We start from the raw sequence: 22529 nt of genomic DNA, 5'->3' as shown, positions 1-22529 counted from the left end.
CACACACACGTGTGCAAGCCCATGCAGGAGAAGTGGAACTGTTCAGTCATAGATGTTCCATTTTAAACGCAATAGAAATTGTCCAATACCTGGTGTTACAAACCGTTTTAATCTCTGTGTATCAGATTATTTTTTGGCCTAACTCTAATTAGCATACATTTTCAAATGTAATTGCTCTTTTTCATATTTTTTTTCTCTCTCCTAAAGGGCATGTAAGCAACACAAAGGCTGGGGTTTCTTTCTTTTTTTTTAAATTTACTGATGGATGGTCAGCACCTAGGACAGTGCTGAGCACACAGTCAGTGCTTAATAAATATTGACTGACTGGGTAAATGAATAGATTCAACATTAATATGGTCCAAAGGTGCAAAGGGAGTAATAAATTTTTTAAAGTCTCCTTCTCTGCCTGTGCCCCCGGCTACCGAGTTCTCCCTCGTAATGTTAACTCATGTTCCCACTTTCTAGTGTAATCTTTTGGAGACAGGCCATGTACACATGACTAAATATTTCTACAGTTGACCCTTGAACAACACAGGGATTAAGCCTCTCACCCACCAACACCGTACAGTCAAAAACCCACATATAACTTTGACTCTTCCAAAACTGAACTATTAATAGCCTGCTATTGGCAGGAAGCCTTACCCAGAAGATAAGCAGTCGAGTAACATCTCTTTTGTATATGTATTATATACTGTATCCTTACAGTAAAGTAGAAAATGTTTTTTTAATTGTTCCAAATCTCCAAAACTTTCTCCAGGATATTTATTGAAAAAAATCCATATATAAGTGGACCCATGCAGTTCAAACCCTGTTCCCCTGCTTTTTTTCACACAAATGCATGCAGACTTCATATACTGTTGTGACCTTTCTTTTCTCTCACTTAATGTCTACTTTGGCAGGCTTCCGTGTCTCTGATCAGCTCGAGTAAGACCATTGTGTCTCCCTTCCTAGAGGCCTCTAGGAGGACATACCTTTTTTATTGCTTCCATTAGTCACACTGAGTTTGACTTTATGGGAGGACCTTTAGATGTCAGGGAACCACAGCCTTGGACAAATAAGGTGCATATGTGCAGATAGAGGAGGCAGCCAGTCCCATTGCTACACTGCAGATTTCTCCAACACCCACTAGAATGGGTGCAAGAGATGAGATGTCCTATCAAGTGGGTGGGTGAGAGGTGGCTGGAAGCCAGGTGACATGGTTTCTATTTCCAGATCTGCCTCTGCCTCACTGTGACCTTGGGTAAGTCCCTGTTCTCTAGTTTTGTTCTCTGTGAAATGGGTATCCTGCAGATACATGTGGAGAGGCTTGGAAGAAATGGTATGCTTCACCCAGGCAGAAAACATTTTTTTTTAATTAAAGTATCATTATACAATCTTATAGTGGTTTCAAGTAAACAACACAGTGGTTCAACAGTTCCCCATATGATTAAATCCTCCCACCATTCGTAAGTTACTATCTGTCAACATAGGAAGATGTTACAGAATCATTGGCTATATTCTCCATGCTGTACTACTATCCCTGTGACCATCTTACATTATGATTGAGATTTTTGTGCCCTTTTATCCCTCTCATCCTCCCCATCCACCCATCCCAAACCACCCCACCATGGTAACCACCAGTCACTTCTCAGTGTCTATGAGTCTACTGCTATTTTGTTCATTTAGCTTTGTTTTGTTTTTATATTCCACAAATAAAAGGGTCGTATTTGTCTTTCTCTGCCTGGCTTATTTCACTGAACATAATACCCTCCAGGTCTGTCCATGTTGTTGCAAATGGCAAGATATCTTTTTTGTGGCTAAATAATATTCCATTGTGTCTAAGTACCACATCTTCTTTATCCATTGTTAGACCCTGTGGTTGCTTCCATGTCTTGGCTATTGTAAACAATGTGGCAATAAATGTAGGCATGCATATATCTTTTCAGATCAGGGATTCTGTTTTCTTTGGGCTAATTCCTAGAAGTGGAATTACTGGATCATATGATATTGCTATTTTTAGTTTTTTTGAGGAACCAGTTAGAAAACATTTAACAGAGAATTTCCTGAAAGGTGATAAGCAAGATGATTTTAAGTTCCTCTTTTAGGAGGAACCCTTTTTAAAATAGTGACATTATTTTAAAAACAGAAAAAAAATGGCTTAGCACATCAGACTTATTTGCAGCATAGTGTTGCTTAGTATCCATAGTATTGCTTGGGACAAGGCTGAATTGTTTTTAAGCAAAAACAGTGAGCTGAGGTGGTGTTGTTACATGTTAATGTATAATGATACAATGCTCCACAAGTTTATCAAAAATTGTGAAAGTGATGTGAAAATGGTTCATGTTTGGGAAACATTGAGTTAATTCATATTTGGGGGTATTTTTTTTTTTTTACAACTCTTTAAAAACACACAAACCATTCTTAGCTTGAGGGTCATACAAAAACATGACAGCCTGGCTTTTGCACTGAAATTTGTAGGCCTGCAGTAAATAAAGGAGTTTATTGAACATGATAGCTGCCAGGGCCCCCCAAATGACAGGTAAACTGACCTGAACAGGACCCATTTGCTAATAACATTAATATTCTACTAACTCGTTTCCTTTTTCTGTGTTATTGTGAACTGATGGATTTTTTATGCACTTAATATTTCTATTAATTGAAAAAAATTTTTAAGATTCTCAAATTGTCCCATCTTTGCCAGTGAGCACCCTTTCAAGGAATCCTTTAGACCAACCCCAGTGATCTTTGATACCTTCCTTTGCTTTCTGGCGTAAGATATCCCAGGCTCATCTTGTACATTTCCTGTACCAAAATTTGTATCAGCCATTTTTCTAAGAAGGCCTGGACCCTTTTAGTCAGGATTGATATTTAGAGACCAAACTCTGAGTACCTGATATTCACATAATATTTCCATTTAAATAGAAATAATGTCCAGTGTATGCCCTGGCTGCTGGAAAGATTCTGACTGCTCCCCAAAAACTGTCCTTCACCATTTCCAGCCGGGTACAGTGAGCCCCATCCATGACTCTGACCCTGCTGATGTGCACAGGAACAGAGAGTCCATCATGTTCTGTGGCTGCCCTAGCAAAAACAAACATGAAAGATTTTTCAATAACCAGAGTAAAATCCATTTTCAAGTTAACCTTCAATTAACTATAAAAATCCAGCTACCCTGAGCTCTTATTCCCTGATAACCTTGAATAATTAAGATTTTACTGCAAAAATAAAACAGGGGATATTAAAGAAAGCATCTGACCTACAATTTACAGGGGGTCACAAGGTAAGATGGCCACATAAGCCAAAGCAAGGAATAAAAAAATAAGCAAAGTGGGCTGAGTGTAAGAAAATAAGGAATGGGGAGAATTGAGGTGGACTGGGGAACACATGCTCCATCCAGTTCTAGCAGGATGTTGCCATGAGGTGCAACTGTCAGATGGTTCTGCTTTTTTCAAAAGATGAAGAAAATCTAGATTTTTAAATGTGAACTCTCAAAGTTTTGAAATGGAAGTGGATTTAAGCATTTTATTAAAACTTTATTTAGATATAATTACACACAATAAAATACTTCCATTTTAAGTACAGCATTTGATGAGTTTTTACAAAAGTACACATCCAGTTAACCACCATCTCACTCAAGATATCACCTCCAAAGGATTCCCTTGTGTACCTTTCTAATCAATCCAGGCCCAGGGAAGCACTGATCTGCTTTCTGTCACTATAGATTAGTATGTCTTTTCTAGAACTTCGTTTACATGGAATCATATAGTAGTATGTACTCTTCTGTGTCTAACCTCTTTTACTCAGCATGATGTTTTTCATACCTATATGTGTTGTTGTATCGATAGCTGGTTCCTTTTTATTTCTGAATAGATATTCCACTGTATGGATATGCCACAATTTGTTTATTTACTCACCTGTCGGTAGACATTTGAATTGTTTCCAGCTTGAGATTATTAATGAAAAAGACTGCTGTGAATATAGAGCTACATGTCTTTGTATGAATGTATGTTTTCACTTCTCTTGGATAAATAAGAGTGGAATTGCTGTGTCCATTCAGCTTTATGAGAAACTCCGAACTGTTTTCCAAAGTGACCTTACCGTTTTGCATTCCAGCCAGTCAAGTAGGAGAGTTCTGATGCTCCGCCTCATCACTAACCCTGGGGACTGTCAATCCTTCCAGTGGGTGAGAAATGGTGTCCCACTGTGGTTTTGATTTGCATTTCCCCAATGACTAATGATGTTAAGCATCTTTTCATGTGCTTATGGACCATTCATATCTCTTCTTTTATGAAGTATCTTTTAAAATCTTTTGCCCATTTTTTGTTGGATTGTACATGTTATTATTTATTGTATAATATATAAAGGATATATTCTGTGTACAATTCTGTGTCAGATATAGCATTACAGGTAATTTCTCCTAATGACTTGCTCTTTCATTTTCTTACCAATGTGTTTGGAAGAGCAGATTTTAATTTTTATGAAGTACAGTTTTTAAGTTTTTTTCTTCTATGATTCCTGATTTTAGTAACCTATCTAAAAGACATTTGTTTACCACAAGATTGCACAGATTTCCTCCTATCCTTCTGAATATTTTACCGTTTAGCTCTTGTGGTTACGTCTCTGATGCATTTCAAGTTAATTTTTGTGTGTAGTGTGGGGTAGGAGTTGAGATTCACTTTTTCTTATAGGGACATCCATTCCTTCCAGCATCTTTTGTTGAAAAGACTATCCTTCCTGTGTTGAATTAGCTTGGCACAGCTGAAGGTCTATTTATGGACTCCCTCCTATTCCATTGGTTAATATGTCTATCATTACAACTGTAGTACACTGTCCTGATTATTGTACTTTTTATAATAAGTCTTGACATCAGATAATATATGCCTTTCAACTTTGTTCTTCTTTTTCGTAAGTGGGTTTTTTTTTTCTGTTTTAGTTCTTTTGCTTTTCCTTATAAAGTTGAGAATCAGCTTGCTGATTATGAACCATCTGCTGGGTTTTGATTGGGATTGAATTAATTCTAGAGATTAATTTGGGATTGACATATTAGCAATACTGAGTCTTCTGACCCATGAACATGGTATATCTTTCCATTTACTTAGATTTTCTTCAATTTAAGTAATATTTTTTTAAAAAAATCACTAAGGGTGCCAAGACAACTAAATGGGGAAAGAATAGTCCTGGCATTGGGACAAGTGGATATCCACATGCAAAAGGATGAAGTTGAGCCCCTATGTCACACCACCTACAAAAATTATTTCAGACTTGATCAAAGACCTAAATACACAGGCTAAAATTATAAAACTCTAAGAATAAATCTTTATGATCTCAAATTAGGCGATAGATTCTTAGATATGACACCACAGAACCAGGAACAAAAGAAACATAGACAAATTGGGCATCATCAAAATTAAGAACTGTGCTTCAAAGGACACCATGAGGAATGTGAAAGACCCACAGGATAGAAGAACATTTTTGCAAATTCTGTATGTGATAAGGGACTTATATAGATATATAAACAACTCTTACAACTTAATAATAAAAAGACAACCAAATTAAAATATGAGCAAAAGCCTGAATAGCTGTTTCTCCAAAGAAGATATATTGGCTATATAATTCATCTATTGGCCAGTAGTACCCGAAGAGATGGTCAACATCATTGGCTATCAGGAAAGTGTAAATCAAAACTAGAATAAGATACTATTTTACACCCACCAGGATGGCTATAATAATTTTTTAAAAGGAAAATGGAAGAGGATGTGGAGAAATTGGCCTTATACACTGCTGGTAGAATTGTCAAGTAGTGTAGCCATTTGGAAAATAGTCTGTCAGTTCTTCAAAAGGTTCAACATAGGATTACCATATGACTCAGTGGGTACATCCACTCCTAGGTATATACCCAAGAGAAATGAGAACATATATCCAACACAAAAATTTGTACTAGACTATTCATAGCAGTATTAGTAAAAATTGCCAAAAAGTAAAAACAACTGATGGATGGATAAATTAATGTGGTATATCCATACTGTGGAATATTTTTCAGCAATAAAAAGAAATGAAGCACTGATACATGCTACACAATGGATGAACCTTGCAAACATTATGCTAAGTGAAAGAGACCAGTCACAAAAGACCAAAGACCACATAATGTATGGTTCCATTTATTTGAAATGTCCAGATAGGCAAATCTATAGAGACAGAAAATAGATCAGTGGTTTCCTGAGGCTGGGGAGGGCAGAGGTAGGAATGGGGAGTGAATGCTAATAGATAAGAGTTTTTTGGGGGGAAGGTGAAAATGTTTTAAGCTGATCATAGTGATGGTTGAACAACTCTGATTATAATAAAATCCACTGAATTCTATACTTCATATGGATGAGTTGTATGGTATGTGAATTACATTTCAATAAAGCTGTTATTTTTTTAAAGGGAATTATAAAAAAATACTGTGCTAACAAAGAAAAAACTTTTGAAAACCCAAAACAACTCCTGGGTCAACTTCTTATTCCAAAGGTTCAGAAAACTGACCATATGGATAACACTCATATGTCTTCTGTCAAACTAGTAAGCAGAGACATGTACTGGCTTCCCAATTATCCTTCCACCAGGAGACTGAGTCAAATCTCAAGAAAAATTTTTCTCTGAAAGTTTCTCTTATAAGAAAATAGAAACAGCTGTATGTATACAATTATTGTTTTGCATTTGCTAAAGGGAACATGTACCACAAGCTTGAGGCCAGGTGTGGATGGCATACATGAATCCCATCTCCACATCGCTTCTTGAGGTTGGGTTCAGCTGTAAACTTTTCTACACAAGCTGTGTGTCCCTTCTGAACACAGACCATCTATCGCCTGGGGGTGAAATCTGACAGGAACAACATAAAATTGTTTGTAGCATTTATTGATTTTTACTTGGCTAATGGCCCAAGGGAACAAACGAGTTACGAGTTAAGCCAGTACTCAACGAAATTCTGTCATTTGCCTATCATTGGCATAGTTTTTGCTGCATATAATACTGTTGTTTTCTGAATATTTTTCTTTAAGTGTATGCCTCTCTCTTTTTTTTACCTAAGTATATTTGTGAACCTAAATCAAAAGCCAGAATCCCTTGGCATAGGTAGAAGACCCCTCTTAAAAATAAACCCAGTGAAAACAGAATCCTGTTTATTCATTCTAACTAAATACTATTGCCTGGCAAGACTCTGGGTCTAGGGCCTCATTGTTAAACTGGATTAGCAGGAGTTAAATAGATGTTAAGGACTTGTTCTTACCAAGTTGATATTTCTCCTTGACAGAAGCAGAATGATTAAATGAGAATGGAAAATGGTAGACATCAGAGAGGCCCTCTGTCTGTTTGTTCCACAGCTAGTCCTTGGAGCCTCCTGTGCTCTTCACCTATTAGGTCTTGGGATGTTGGACTACACAAGAGAGAGGAAGTCCCAGTTTTTTCCAAGTTTCTAGTTGTGGATAATAATGTATAAGAATGAAATAATATATGAAGCACCTTGCAGTACCTGAATCATGGTAAACATGCAGTACTTTGATGTTGCTCTTACCACTATTACTTTATGATCCCAGAGCAGGGAATGGGCCCTCTGGAGAAAGATGGGAATTGGGTTAGTCTGGGGACATCTGTCTTACAGCCATGATGTCCTGGGCAGGTGCATTGAGTTTGATTTCCATCAGAGATCAGAGACATTGGAGTTAGAGGGGAAAGCCTTTAATGCTCTGGTCAGGAAGGTGAGGGATGTGACTGTCAGAAAATTAGGTCAGGAGTGAACATCCTTAGGCAAATTTAAGATCTCTGTTTAGATGAAGGTCTGGCATTACTCATTTCACTGTTCAGTCAAGTTTCAGGCACTGTGTGGGCTTGTGGGAGATACAGAGCTGCTACCCTCAGAGGGAATATGATCTCACGGGGAGTGAGAAGCTGCAGGCAGAAGTATGACACAGGGTACAACAAGGTGAATTATTTTTCTGTTAAGATTCTAATGTTTGCAAATGACAGACACCCAGTTTGGATCAGCATAAGTAAGAAAGAAAATGTGTTAGTTCCCATATCTGATGAGCCCAGGAATAACTGACTTTGGGAATGGCTGGATCCAGGTGTTCAAATGATGTCAGAAATCTCTCTCTCCATCTTACTGCTCTATCTTCCTTTGTGTTGGCTTTATTCTCAGGCAGTCTCCCCATTTGTGGTACCAAATACCTCCAGCTTAGTAGTCATAGCCAAAAGGAAGTCTTCCTCAATTATTCTAGGATAAAGTAACAGAATTGAATCCCAATAGTCCGAACTGGGGTCATGTGAGCATCCCCAGACTGGGGTGGAGGTCAGTCTGGCAATTTATGATGAGATGGAGATGAGGGGCAGTTCACCCAAGGAAACATCAGAGCCAGGGAGATGACTCTTAGGTGCCAGCATTAACTCACACTCTACATATTTTCATTCAGTCTTCACCACAAGCAGGAGAGGCTGTTATTATTCCCGTTTTACAGATGAGGAAATTGAAGCAGAGAAAGTGGTATGCTCAAAGTCACACAGCTAGAAAGTGGAAGAGCTGAGATTCAAAACCAGACATTTCAGCTCCAGTGTCCTTATTCTTAACCAGCAGCCTTTACTGCCTCTGAGGTCTCAAAGGACAGAGTCCTAGTCCTTCTTATCACATTTTGTAGCTATGCATTTTTGATGGGTCATTTGATTATCATCTGTCTCACTCTCTTACAGCTTGTGATAATGGTTGCTAACATACTGAGCACTCAGTCTGTGCTAGGCACTATATTTAAAACTTTTTACTCATCACCTAATTTCACCTTCTTGGCAACTCTGTAAATTAGATACAATTATCCCCATTTTACAGGTGGAGTACCTAAGGAGTTGTGAGTTTAAGTAACTTGTCCACTAGACTGGAAATTCCCAGGGGGCAGAAACCTTGTTTGTTTTGCTCATTATTGAGTCCATAGGGATTAATTCAGTGCCTGGCATCCAGTAGGCACTCAGTAAATGCTTGTGGTTGGATGGATGGATGGATGGTTAGATGGATGGATGGATGGATGGATGGATGCTGGCTGGCTGGATGAATGGATGGATTGATGGATGGATGGATGGATGATGGATGGATGCTGGATGAATGGATGGATGATGGATGGATAGATGGATGATGGATGGATGGATGGATAGATGGATGGATGGATAATGGATGGATGGATGGATAATGGATGGATGGTTGGATGGATGATAGATGGATGATGGAAGAATGGATGCATGGATGGATGATGGATGCATGCATGGATGAATGGATAATGGATGGATGATGGATGATGGATGGATGATAGATGGATGATGGGTGGATGGATGGATGGATGGATGGATGGGTGATGGATGCATGGATGGATGGATGGATGGATGGATGGATAGATGATGGATGAATGAATGATGGCAGAAAGGGAGAGAAGGAAGGAGAGCCAGGGTGTGCAGCCCTGTCGCCAAGGCCCATGCTCTGCCATGACTGGGGCATCCTGGGCTGCAGGGCTGCTGTCATATCTGGTGCAGCTTTCCTGGGTCTGTGCAGGTGCCAGGATGCAAGTGAAGAAGTACCTGCTGAAGTGCCTGCACCGGCTGCAGAAGGGCCCCGGCTACACCTACAAGGAGCTGCTGGTGTGGTACTGCAACAACACAAACACCCACGGCCCCAAGCGCATCATCTGCGAGGGGCCCAAGAAGAAGGCCATGTGGTTCGTGCTCACCCTGCTCTTCGCCGCCCTCGTCTGCTGGCAGTGGGGAGTCTTCATCAGGACCTACCTGAACTGGGAGGTCAGCGTCTCCCTGTCTATCGGCTTCAAGACCATGGACTTCCCGGCCGTCACTATCTGCAACGCCAGCCCCTTCCGGTGGGTGGTCCCTGCAGCGCTCCACCACCCTCCGCAGTGTGGCTTCTCTTCTGCTGTTATTATTTTCCTTCTTGCCGCTTTTACCTTTCCTTCCTCCCTCTCCTTCCCTTCTTCCTTTCTCCTTCTCTTTTTCTTTTCCTCTTTGCTTTCATCCCTTTGCAGCAAGTGAGATACAAAATTCATAAACTTAAAGGTTTAAAGAGAACCTAAGAAATATCTGGCAGTCCCTGCCTTCTGACACCCCTGTGCCTATTATTGTGTCAATGTGTATTCATTGAGCACCTGCTTTGTACCAGGCTCTATGTACCAGTGCAGGCACTTCAGCAGGAATACATGAGTGAATAAAACAAAGTCCCTCTCCTCTTCACAGCCTACCAGAAAAAAATAGACAGTAATCTTTTTTTCTGTAAGTATTAAATTAATTATAATTGTGATGGTAAGAAATATATAGCAACCATGCACTGAGTGCTTATAAATTGCCAGGCAGTGGGTTGAGTGTCCTTTGGGTGATTCTTATCCACACAACCACCCTAGAGGTGGATGCTACTGTAGTAGCCCCAATTTATAGATCAGGAAACATTCAGAGAGATGAGGGAACTTGCCCAGAGGCATGCAGTGAGCAACTGTGGGATCTGAACACAGGCCTGGTCTGAGTTGCCACTGTTTAACCACTTGATGCAAGGCCCATGAAGGGGACACATCAGGGCACCTAACTAAGGGTTGAGGAGAGGCATGGGGTCAGTCAGAAAAAATGCCCCAAGGAATGGGTAGAATTAAGCCAGGTGAAATAAAGAGAATACCTCAAGTGGAGGACACAGCGTGTGCAAAGGCACTGGGATGAGATTGGACTTGACCCATTCAAGGAATTGAAAGAAGGGCCAGTGTGCCTGAATCACAGAGAACATTCTTGTACAAAAGAAATTCCCAGAAGGGAAATCATACTTCATGGTTACATTTCCACTAATCAGAAATTCTCATTTTTCTAGTAATAGGGCTTCTGTTTGTGCAGGTGGGTCCTTGGAGCTACTCAAGAAAACCCTTAATAATTACAGCAACAACATTCTGTCCAGGCACTACTCCAAGTGCTTATCAGCAACCCCTCATAGAACCCTCCCAACAAGTCCCTAAGTAAATATTTTAATCCCCCCATTTTATAGATGAGAGAAGAGAACCCGAGGCATTAACTTGCCTAAGGTCATACTGCTGTTAAGCATCATGTCAAGATTCAACCCCAGAGCCTATGCAATGACCCACCAAGCTTGACAGTAGCTAGAATTTCATATTTCATAAGGAAAGAGACCCAGTCTGTCTTGTTTGCTATTATATCCTCTGTGCCTTGCACAGTACCTGGCACATAGCAGATGCTCACTAAACATTTGGTCAATGAATGAGTGAATGGGTGGGTGGAAGGATGCATGGAGGCCTGGGTGGGTGGGTAGAGAAGTGGGTGCTTGGGCAGGGCATTCTTCTCACAAGCAGTGGCAACCATGCTGGAGTAGGAGGGGATCCCAGACTGCCAGTTGCTCTGCCTCGCAGCTGCCCCTCACCCCCATGACTGGCCCTGCCTCCCACCCAGGTATTCCAAAGTCAAGCATCTGCTGAAGGACCTGGATGAACTGATGGACGCAGTCCTAGAGAGGATCTTGTCTCCTGAGTCAAGCCATGCCAATGCCACCAGTGCCCTGAACTTCACCATCTGGAGCCACACGCCTCTGGTCCTTATCAATGAGCAGAACCCCCACCACCCAGTTGTCCTTGACCTCTTTGGGGACAACCACAATGGCTCAGCAAGCAGAAGGATCTGCAGTACCCAGGGGTGCAAAGTAGCCATGAAACTAGTAAGTGGGGCCCAACACACATCAAGCACTGGGCCCTATCCAGTGAGGCTGAAGGGAGTAATAATCTGAGTCTTGCTGGAGGAAAGGCAAGCTAGAAGCCAGTGCTTAATTTTGTATGTTTTCAAAGCTTTTTTAATAAATAGAAATAGCTAGTATGTTAGTCAAGACACTCTTGGATGTCAGTGACCCAGTTCACAGTAACTTAAGCAACACAAGGAATTCATTGGCTCATATACAGAAAAGTCCAGGGAGACACTGGGCTCAGGTATGACTGTCATCAGGGCTCCCTCTCTCTCTCCATTTTGGTTCAGCTTTTCTCTTGATTGACTTCACTCTCTGGCAGGTTCTTTCCATGCAGAGGAGGGTCCTGCAATGCCAGACACCACTCCCACCCCACCCTAGCTCAGCACTCTTCCCAGAAACAGAGCTCCTCTTTCCTGTAGCCTGTGCAAAAGTCCTGGGACTGACTCATCAGGTCACATGCTCATCCCTTAACCAATCACTGTGGGCTGGAGGATGGCTCTCGAGATTGGCCAGTCCTGAGCTGCAGGCTCAGGAGTCAGGAAGTTGGAGGGCCGGAGTGTGTCTGTACATGTGCCCACCTAAGCAGGAGTGTGGTGCTACTTGATGAGTCTAGGTATGTGGGCTTGGGGGCATGTGGGTATGCATGTGCATATTTGTGACCATGACATCATATAGCTGTGGGTGTCTGAGTGTGTACATGTGCATGCGTTTGTATATTTGTGTGTGCATGGGCGTATGCACTCCTGCATATGGGGGTGGCTGGTGGCTGTATGTGTGAGTCCTTGTGATCCTGCAGCTGTGTGTGAGGCAACAGCCCCTGAACATTGTGAGCGTGAGTGTAAGCTGTTCCCCACTCGCCCAGCCCCTGGCAGACCCAGCACCAAGGTACAGTCAGAGGAAGGATGGCTGGTGGGGCACTCACTGCTCTTGCCTTTGGGGCAGTGGCTGGGGCCCTGCCAGCTGTCCCTGCACCCACAAGAACCCCTCTCGGCTCCTCCAGTGCAGCCTCAATGGGACTGTGTGCACCTTCCGGAACTTCACCAGTGTCACCCAGGCGGTGACAGAGTGGTACCTGCTGCAGGCCACCAACATCTTCTCCCAGGTGCCATCCCAGGAGTTGGTGAAGATGGGCTACCCGGCTGAGCAGCTGATCCTGGCCTGCTTGTTCGGGGCAGAGCCCTGCAGCTACAGGTGAGAGCTGCCCCAGGCCCACAGGCCTGCCAGGGTGCACAGCCCAGGCCAGCCGCTTGCCAGCCGCCTGCCCCACAGTTTTCTGTGCCTCTGTCTCTGAACAGTTTCCTGGAGGCAGAGACAGGGATGTGTTGAAGGCCCATCTCCTTCAGAATTACTTTAGGAAAAGTCTGTAAGGAAAGCAGGCTAAGGAGGGAGGAAAGACCTATGCATCTCAGTCAGGTGAAGTCTAGACCCAGCCTGATCCTCGGGGGCATCTGGAGCCTACACTGCACTCTGGGCCAGCCCCCAGCGCTCACTCATTGGCTATGTGCCACCTCAGGAGGGTGGCGAAGGGTCCCCTAACTTCCCAGACAAGGTGGGTGGAGAAAGGGCAGCTGTGAGCTGTTTGCCTCCAGCACCCAGAGGCTGGGGAGTCTGGATGGGCACCCTAGTATCTGCTGCCCTGTTTTCTCCTCCTTCGTCACGCAGGCCTCCTGGAGGACTCAGAAGGGTAACTGACCTGCCCCTGTCAGCACTTAGGACAGGGCCCGGCAGGCGTTCACTGTGATAGTGTTTTTCCTAAAAACCCCAATGTTGAGAAGATGGCAGAATGAGAATAACATTACCCCAAAAGTCTGGGTTCTCTTACAGTGGGCCCTCAGACCTCCGACTTCCTTCACCTCCCCAGTTCCTGACAATCCAAGGCCCGGGCCTGAGAGCCAAGCTCCTGCCCTGTCTCGGGGGTAGCCAGCGGGGGGCTGCAGGCTCAGGTGGCAGGACCACGCAGGAGCAAGGGCTGGGCTCAGGCAGAGCTGCTGAGGCCCCAGGGCCCCTCCAGGGCCTCGCAGCCGGGCCTCCAGGTGTGGGGGGGCCACACCACCTTGCCCCTGCAGGCTTCCCCCAGTCCTGCATGCCAGAAATGCCGCTGTGCTCCCCATCTGGGGGTTTCACATTGTCCTACTTCAGGCCTCTGGAGAACAAGGCATTTTCTGAGTCTTGCCACCTTGGACAAATAGGCTCCCAGTTTCACCCTCCCAGGGACTGTGGCCTCAGCCCAGCTCTCTCAACTCATGAAACTTCAAGAAGCTCTACTGAGAATCTGCTGGGAGGTGTGGACTCTCTGCCCCACAAAAGGCCCTGGTGTGCATGGGCAAGCATTTTGCAGGTAGTGTCAGGGTATCAAGGCCCACTAGGCGGGCAGAGCTGCACACCTGGCCCCACTCTGTGAATCAAAATAGGACAGCCGACAGGAGGAAGAATTACAAGGTGGTACCTGGCTGGCGGGACATGTCCCGTCTCAGGGGCTACCTCTTGGCTGGCTGGTTGCAGGCTAGATACCAACCCCTCTTTCCTGACCAGGGGCCTTTGTTCAGAGCTTCTCTGCCCAATGAGTCCTGGCAGCCCTCCTATAAGGCTGGGACACCCATCTTTATCCTCTTGGCTAAGAGAGATATATAATTCTGTAATTTCAAATGTCTGGTCCATCTGCTCAGAGACAACATGCCCTGAAGTGTGAACGGGAGGCCGGGGGAGTGGGATGCACTATGATCTGTTGGGATTGTCTGTCAGGTCCCTAGAGTGGCTCCTGGTGTTGGAAGGCATGCGTTCTGCTCACAGCACAGCCCCTGAATGAGCTGGCCCCATCGGAGTTGCTCCATGGCCCAGGCAAGCAGGCTGAGCTGCACCAGCTGGATTATGTGCTTGCTGCCAATGTGATACCCTCCAAAGCAAGGCCTGTTTGGGTCACATGGACTGAGGGTGACAGATGGGTGGTCCCCCAAAGAAAGGCTAAGGAGCTGTTTGCAGAAAAGAGGTATAGATGGCTGACAAACAGGCAAAACACCTGGTGTTGGCCATATAACTTCTGTGGTGTGGCTGTGGCCAGGGAGTGTCTCATGAAGGGGTCCAGTCTGGTCTCTACAGTTATACCAGTGGGTTTAAATCCTTGGTCTAGTTTATGAGCTGTGTGACCTTGAACATGTTTCGCTTTGATGTGCTTCTGTTGTCCTCCTCTGTAAAACAGGGTAGTAACAGTGCTTACTCAACAGGCTATTTTGAAGACTAAATGAGTTAACATGCACAAAGGACAGACAATAGTGCTAGGCTCAGAAAATAAGTTATTATAATTGAACCCACATTTGACAAGGAACTCATTATTCAATAAAAATGCTAACATTTATTCAGCCCTTCTGATGTGCCAGGAATTATTCTTAGCCCTTTACATGTATAAAGTTAGTTAAACCCTGGCTAAAAGCCCATGAGAAAGGTACTATTTTTTCATTACATTTTTTAGGATGCAATGGGAGTCCAGAGAGGTTAAGCAATGTCTCTGAGGTCACACAGCTGGTGAGTGGCAGAACTGGCAGTCTGAGCTAGGCCCACCTGCATCACTCTACCACCTGATCAGAAATCTTCCCTCTCCACCCACTGCAACCAAGCCTACTTCTCCAGCCCTCTGAAGGTCTGATTAGAGGGTGCCACCCAGCCACTTGTCCCAGAAACCTCAGTTCACACAGCTCCATACTCCTCATTCCCACAGCTGACTGCTCACCTGCCTTCCTGAGTCAGCCTCAGACACAGAGCCAGAGGACACGTGCCTCTCTCTGCCCTCCCCATCTGGGCTCCAGCACTATAGCCCCTGATGCCTCACTCTCCTTCTAAATCTATCCTCCCTTCTTGGATGTTGTATATGCTCAAGAAGCAGCCTTAGTATTAGGAAATATGAGCCACATTTGGATCCTGACACCAAAATGCCTGGATTTGGTTGCCAGCTCTGTGTGTTGTTCTTTACATACTTAACCTTTCTGTGCCTTAGCTTTCTCATCTGAAAAATGGGATAGTGAAACGGTCTCATAGGACTATAATGGGGATTACAATATTAACATATACAAAGTGCTTAGAACAGTGCCTGTTCTTGCCACATGGGAAATATTATATGAGCATTTTTAAGAATAAACTCTTTGTAGTGGAATAATTTTAGAGTCACAGAAAAGTTGCAAGGGTAGCACACAGAGTTCCCTTATACCCCTCATCCAGTTTCCCCCACTCTTAACATCTTACATTACATAGTAATTTGTCAAAATTAAGAAACCAACCCTGGCACATTACGGTTAACTAAACTCCCCACTTTATTTGGATTTCACCTTTTCCTGTTCCAGGATTCCATCCAGGAGTCCCTACTGTGTTTGTCATGTCCTGAGTCTCCTTGGGGTAGGACGGTTTCGCGTACTTCCTTGTTTTGGATCACCGTGACAGTTCAGAGTACCAGTCAGGTGTTTTACGGAAAGCCCTCAATTTGGGTTTACACAGATTAGATGGGCTTGGGGGAAGAAGTCCACCGAAGTGAGCTGTCCTCCTCACTGCCTCGTATTGGGGTTACACGTTAGCCACGGGACACCTTCCTCATGTGGGTAAGGTGCTGTGTGCAGGCGTCTCCATTGTAAGGGAACCACTTTCTCATCCCGTGCTCTGGACCATGGAAGTGAGTCACTACATTCAGCTTCGGCTCAGACCTGGGGATGACTGGGGGAATGAAGCCCCACCTCCCCTGCAGAGGGGAATAAGAGGGGAATATATACTATTTGAAATGCTTTTGTTGGGAGGAATTTATTTATTTCTCCATTTATTTATTCAATAATTTATTTATACCTGTATGGACTCATACATATTTGGATTGTAATCCAATACCACATTATTTATTTTCTTACTCAAATTCTCCAGCTTTGGCCACTGGGAACTCCTTCCTTTGCCTCCTGTGTCCCTCCACCTGCCCCTATCCACTTATTTGTTTTTTTGAGTACTTCCTTAACTTCTGGCATTACACAATGCCCTAGCCCTAGAATCAACCATTTCTGTGAGGAACCCTGCTTTTTTTAATGGGAGAGCGGTATTTAGAAACCAAGATCTAGGCATTTATAAACATTATTATTATTATTATTATTGCTTCAGGGATTAGCTAGCTCTTTCTGCCCTGAGAAGCCTTCCTGACCCCAACCACACAGTACTGCTGCTGTTACACTGCTTCCTGCTAGAATGCTGACTTTCCCAGTCCCTCTGGAGGCTTGCTGGCCTCTGTGTGCATGTCTTGCCCCTGTCCCAGGATATGTTTTTGGAGGGGAACGCCTGGCTCTGGAGTCAGAAGTAGCCAGTGCTGGGAGCAGCCTTCTGAGTAAAGAGCATTATCAACAAGCAAATAGTTGGCACGTAGGGCTAGACCAAGAGCACAGCCCTGGCAGGAGGGTATCCGGCCACACCCTGCTTCTGGGCTGCAGATGGCCCCGACAGTTTCTCGGGAACACTGTGTCCCTATGCCCCTGGGGCGGGGTCTCTCCCTCCAGAGCAGGGCCCGGCTTCAGCTGGTTTACCCTGCTGTGCTCCCTTCCTGCCCTGTGGCCACAGCCCTGCTCCCCGCATGCACGGAGGCAGACTCCACAGTGCCTGCTCAAAACTGTTCTTCCCTCTGGGCCTTTCCCTATGCTGTGCCCCCTGCCTGCTGTGCCCTCTCTCCCCTCCACCCCCTAGGCTCAGCCTTCTCTCACTCAGCCTGAAAAATCTCAGCTCTAGCCTCACCTTCTCCATGAACCCTTCCCTGATCCCCCAACCCCCACTCCCAGGGGGAATTAGGTGTTACTCCTCTCTGCTTATCTCTGTTGATGTCCTTATCACATGTAATTTCTCCAACAAATATTTACTGAGTGTCTACTGTGTGCCAGGCTCTGAGGATCGAGTGGTGAGCAGTAGCAGCTAACATTCGTGGAGTATTTCAGTAGGCTCAGAATCCAGTGCTCACCTTAGGCCTTTTGGGAAGCTGAGCTCACTATCCCAGGGTCACAGGCAGGGAAAGGGAGGCACAGAGAGGTGAAGTCACTTCCCCAAGCTCACCGACTAGACAGTGACAGGTCAGAATTTGTATTCAGGCAGGCTGGTTCCTGGACATGAGATCTTAGCCTCTAAATTCTTTCTCCTTCAAGACAAAAACTGCCTTCACTGGGCTTACCTTCTAAAGCCAGGTGCAGCTGATAAACAAGCAGTTAAATAAAGAAGATGATGTCAGATTTGGATGCATTCTATCAAGGGAATAAGCAGGTGGCAAGGATGCAGTAACCAGGCAGGGAAGTGACTTTGCCTGGGGAGGTCAGAGGAGATCTCGGGGCAGATGAAAGCTGAAAGATGAAGAGCAGCCACTTCTTTGGTGAGCTGATCAGAGAATATTCCAAGCAGCCAGCACAAAGGCATAAAAGCCTTGAATTCGGAAACATCTTGTGGAGTGTTGCAGAAGTGTAGGGAATGACAGGGAGCAAGACCAAGATAGGGAGTTTGCATTTGAATCTGTGAGCAGCCAGGAGCCTCCAGAGGATTCTAGGCAGGGGCGACCATGGTCTGATTCTCAATTTAAACAATTGCCCTGACTGCTATGCAGGAAAATGACTATAAGGGAGCGAGAGGAAGCAGAGACTCCTGCAGGAATCCAGGTGCTAGTGCCAATGGCTTGGACCTGGGTGGGAGCCTTAGAGATGGACAGAGGTGGACAGGCCAGAGGCACATTTTGAAGGGGGAGTGGGGTTGCCATACTGCTCTGTGTCCTCTGCCATGTAAGCTTTGCAGGCAGGACTCTCCTTAGTTCACCTCAGTTGTCCCCAACCTAGTGCCTGTCTCAATATTTGTTGGTGAAGAAATGTGGTTTCTTCCTGATTTCCCTTTCACCTTGAGGACACCAAAGCCCAGAGGTGAGTAAACAGCTCAAATCTGTCAGGCTGGGTCAGCTCCCAGATCAGATTTCTCAGCCTTCCCCAGACCCACCTCATTCTGCAGCTTAGAGGGCAAGGCAAAAAATAGAGGAAATGGCTTTCTAATCTGAACATAGGGACAAGCAAAGGCTAACCTCATGGGGTTATTTTGAGGATTAAATGGGAGAATGTATACAGAAATATTCAGCATGGGCCTGGCCTATAAAAGTTGCCCAGGAAAATTTGCTGTAGAATATAAGGCTCAGGAGACAATACTGAACTTCAGTTGATGTTCCTGCAATATTTGATGTACTTAGCTCCATTCCTCCCTGTCTTTAACAAAGTAAGACAAGAAAGGTCAAAACACCCAAAGACATTTTAAAAGCTATGTCTTATAGAGACTTGGCCAGTCATGTTTCATCTCTGCCCACATAGATGATGAACTCACATGGACCCACCACCCAGGTCCAACACCCGTGACTCAATTCCCCTCCTACGCTAATCTCAGATGCTGTATTCTTTCTTTCTTAAAGAGTTCAGAATACATCTATAAAAGAGAATGTTTATTTTTAACAATCCCACCTGAAAACAAATCAACAATAATTCTTCAACACTATCAACTATCTGGTTGTGTTCACACCTGTAAATGTAATCTTCTTTGTTTGCTTGCTTGAATCAGGATCCAGTTAAAGTCTGCACAGTATGACTGTAAGCCAAGTCTCTGAAATTTCTTTTAGCCCGTAGGTTGTCTCCTTTTCCCTCTCTCAGAATTTATTTGTTGAAGAAACTGGGTTGTTTATCCTGTTGAGTTCCCCAAGGTCTGGATTTTACAGACTGACTCTCTGTGGTATCTTTGAGCCTGTTCGTCTGTCTCCAGTATTTCCTGGAAATAGTAGAGACAGATGCTTGATCTTGTTCCAGGCTGACATTTTTTGGCAAGGCCACCTACCTGAGCCTGTGCTTTTCCACCACGACACACACAGCAATGGTGCGACCACTGGCACACATTGCCCAAAGCCCAAAGCATTATCAACAAGCAAATAGTTCAGCAGGGGTACAAAGTGATGGTCTTCTAATGGTCCCATTCCCTCTTCCATTTTTAGCTGGATCACACCAGAACTCTTTTAACAGCTATGTTGCAAGACAAAAAAAAAGCCAGACTGAGGGAGCCAACCAATCATTTGGATCCCAATGTAAACAAATACATTGTAAAAACTAGGCTGACATTTATGAGACAATTGGAACTTAAATAGTTAATAACATTAAGGAATTTTTTTAGTTATGTTAACATGGTAATACTATTATTTTGTGAGTCCTTACTTTTAGAGATACATATGGAAATGATTACAAATAAAATTATGATGTCTGAGATTTTCTTCAAAATAATAGGGAAGGGAGAATAGGGGGCATGGGTAGAGATGAAACATGACTGGCTATGTGGTAATGATTGTTGAAGGTGGTGATGGGCTTCGTTCTATAGACTTTTTAATATTCAAAATGTTTCATATCAAAAACACTTTTATAACTGAGTTCTTTGAAACTACATTATACTGTTGCTAATTCACGAGCATCTTTGTGGAAACCTTTCTTGATGTTGTTGACCTCCGTCCTTAGGAAACATGGCCCTGGCCTAAGAGAGAGCCCTGCATAAGGCTCCTCGTGCCTCATTTTGAAGTTCTCTCCCTCCTCAGCCTCTGCTTGCACCCTCCCCTGACCCACTCCCCTCTCTGACCCTCCATCCCAGTCCACTTCCTCTTTGTCCAAGTGCCTGGTGGCCAGATTCTGCCAGCTTCTTGGAGCAAGCCTGCCTGGTGCCGCTCCCTCCCTCACTTATGATCTGTATTTGTTTCCCGGGGCTGCCATAACAAAGTGCCACAAACAGGGGGGATTACAATAGCAGAAATTTATTCTTTCACAGAGAAGGCCAAAAATGGGAAATCAAGGTGTTGGCAGGACTGGTCCCCCTCTAAATACTCTAGGGAAGAATATTTCCTTGCCTCGCCAGCTTCTCGTGGGCCCAGGCAGGGCCTGGCTTATGTCTGCATAACTCCAGTTTCTGCCTTGTCTGCATGTGGCCTCTCCTCTCTATCTGGGTCTTCTCTTCTTTCTCTTACAAGGACACTTGTGGTGGCATTTAGGGCCCATCAAGACAATCCAGGCTGACCTCATCTCAAGATCTTTAACTGCATCTGCAAAGACCCTTTTCCCAAATAAAGTCACATTCTCAGGTCCCTGGGGTTAGGAAGTCAACACACCTTTCTGGAGCCACCATTCAACCCCCAAATTTTATAGGACCTATAAATGAGACAGAGGAAAACTCAAATTAATTTTTCTTAGTTCCCTCAGCTGCTTGGCACTCAGGGAATCTCCTCTCTGGCTTGTGCATGGGTGCAGGAGGATGGACGCAGTGTCCTGTTGCTCACCTCTCCCTCCTGAACCTCTCTGGGTAGTAAGTGAAGGGCAGGGAGCAGCTGCCAGCCCCCTTCTGCCATGAGCCCTGGACAGCAGTCAGAACTGGCACCGGCTGCAGTGGGCCCAGTCCTTCAGCTGATAGTTTCTTTTAGGAACTTCACGCCCATCTTCCATCCTGATTATGGTAACTGCTACATCTTCAACTGGGGCATGACAGAGAAGGCCCTCCCTTCCGCCAACCCCGGAGCTGAGTTTGGTAAGTCTTGGTTTACTCTGGGGCCAGAGCCATGAAGCTTCAAATCCCTGTCGTGTGGGGCCCCAAGACCACCTTACCAACAGCTGTTGGGGAGCAGAACCTGGGTGAGATGGAGGCTCAACAGGAGGCGCCGTGGAGACTGAACCTCCTCAGATGCCTTCTCAGCCACTCCTTTATCCAATGCTCATAAATCCTGGGAAAATGTTCCCATTTTTCCAGTGAGCAAAGCAAGGATTCAGAAGCAGCACTGCTTAGTGACCCAGAGCTCAAGCTCCTATGCTCCAGTGAAATCCCCCTCCACCATTTACCCCCTGGGTGGTCCTAAGCTCAAGACTTAACTTCTTGAAGCCTTGGTTTCTCCACTGGAACATGGTATATAGTAGTGGAGCATATCGTATATGCCTCATTGAACTGCTGTGATGTAATGTGGGTAAGCTGTAAATGTAAATAAGGTAGTATATGCAATATTCTGAGAAGTGTGTCCAGATGTCCCCGGGAGCAGGCGCCAGAGCCCTTACTCTTAGCCTTGTTGCTTTGTCTCCCTTAGGAGAGGCGGAGAGTGGGTGAAGGGGCCAGTAGGAAGAAGAAAGTGAGAAGCGGCTGGCGGGCGGCAGCTGCTGCACTGGCCTGCCTTCGGGGGAAGGCCGGTGGCCTTGGGATGGCTGCAGGTCTCGGGCTGTGAGCCAGGCACACAGGGGAGTGAATCCTTCCTCACCGCTCACATTCTGACCTCCCCAGCCACCAAGAGGCGGTTGCCATTCAGTCACTATCAGGGCTGTTGGTCAAGAGGCACAAAGGTGGGCAGCCCACCCTTCACGCAGCCCCTGTATCCCTGAAAACACTGTGCATCACAGACGTGACAGTCAGCTACTTTGGGGACAGGTAATTAAGGTCAAGAAGCCCAGCTGCTGTATGAGAACCCCAGGAACCCCACTTTCTCACTGGTGACCTTGGGCAAGTCCCCTCACCTTTCTGTACCTCAGTTTCCTCGTCTGTAAAATGGAGATAATGACAGTACCTTTACTCTTGTGAGCACCAGTGAGTTCACATATAACCAAGCTCTTAACCCAGCACTCAGTGTGCAGCAAGTGCTCCAGACACACTCACATTATCGCCCTAACCTAGTGCAGCCCTATGGGGCACAAAATATTGGGTCTGTTCTCTGCCGTCACGAAGGGAACAGTCAAGTGGGGAAGGAACATAGACAATAAAGGAAGGACCACCCCAGTGAGTCCTGAAG

The 22529-nt window shown here is 44.9% G+C and overlaps 1 protein-coding gene across 6 annotated transcripts in view; it reads left to right on the top strand.

The window, feature by feature from the left end:
• The window catches only part of SCNN1B (sodium channel epithelial 1 subunit beta), a 59209-nt gene that overhangs the window by 29164 nt on the left and 7516 nt on the right, over positions 1–22529 (top strand). For 4 of the 6 annotated variants that reach the window (XM_017672426.3, XM_073215411.1, XM_036992344.2 and 1 more), the window contains 4 exons: positions 9542–9860; positions 11437–11698; positions 12723–12913; positions 21186–21289. In XM_017672426.3, the coding sequence (XP_017527915.2) occupies positions 9550–9860; positions 11437–11698; positions 12723–12913; positions 21186–21289 (868 nt within the window). In that variant the 5' untranslated portion in view covers positions 9542–9549. Of the gene's footprint in view, positions 1–9499; positions 9861–11436; positions 11699–12722; positions 12914–21185; positions 21290–22529 lie in introns of all 6 variants that reach the window. The other 2 variants (XM_073215413.1, XM_073215412.1) reach the window with 2 other exon arrangements.

Source organism: Manis javanica, chromosome 10 (assembly GCF_040802235.1).
Source record: "Manis javanica isolate MJ-LG chromosome 10, MJ_LKY, whole genome shotgun sequence".
NCBI lineage: Eukaryota > Metazoa > Chordata > Mammalia > Pholidota > Manidae > Manis > Manis javanica.
The sequence above is the reverse complement of the archived record's forward strand: the minus strand, read 5'-3'. Positions and strand labels throughout refer to the sequence as shown.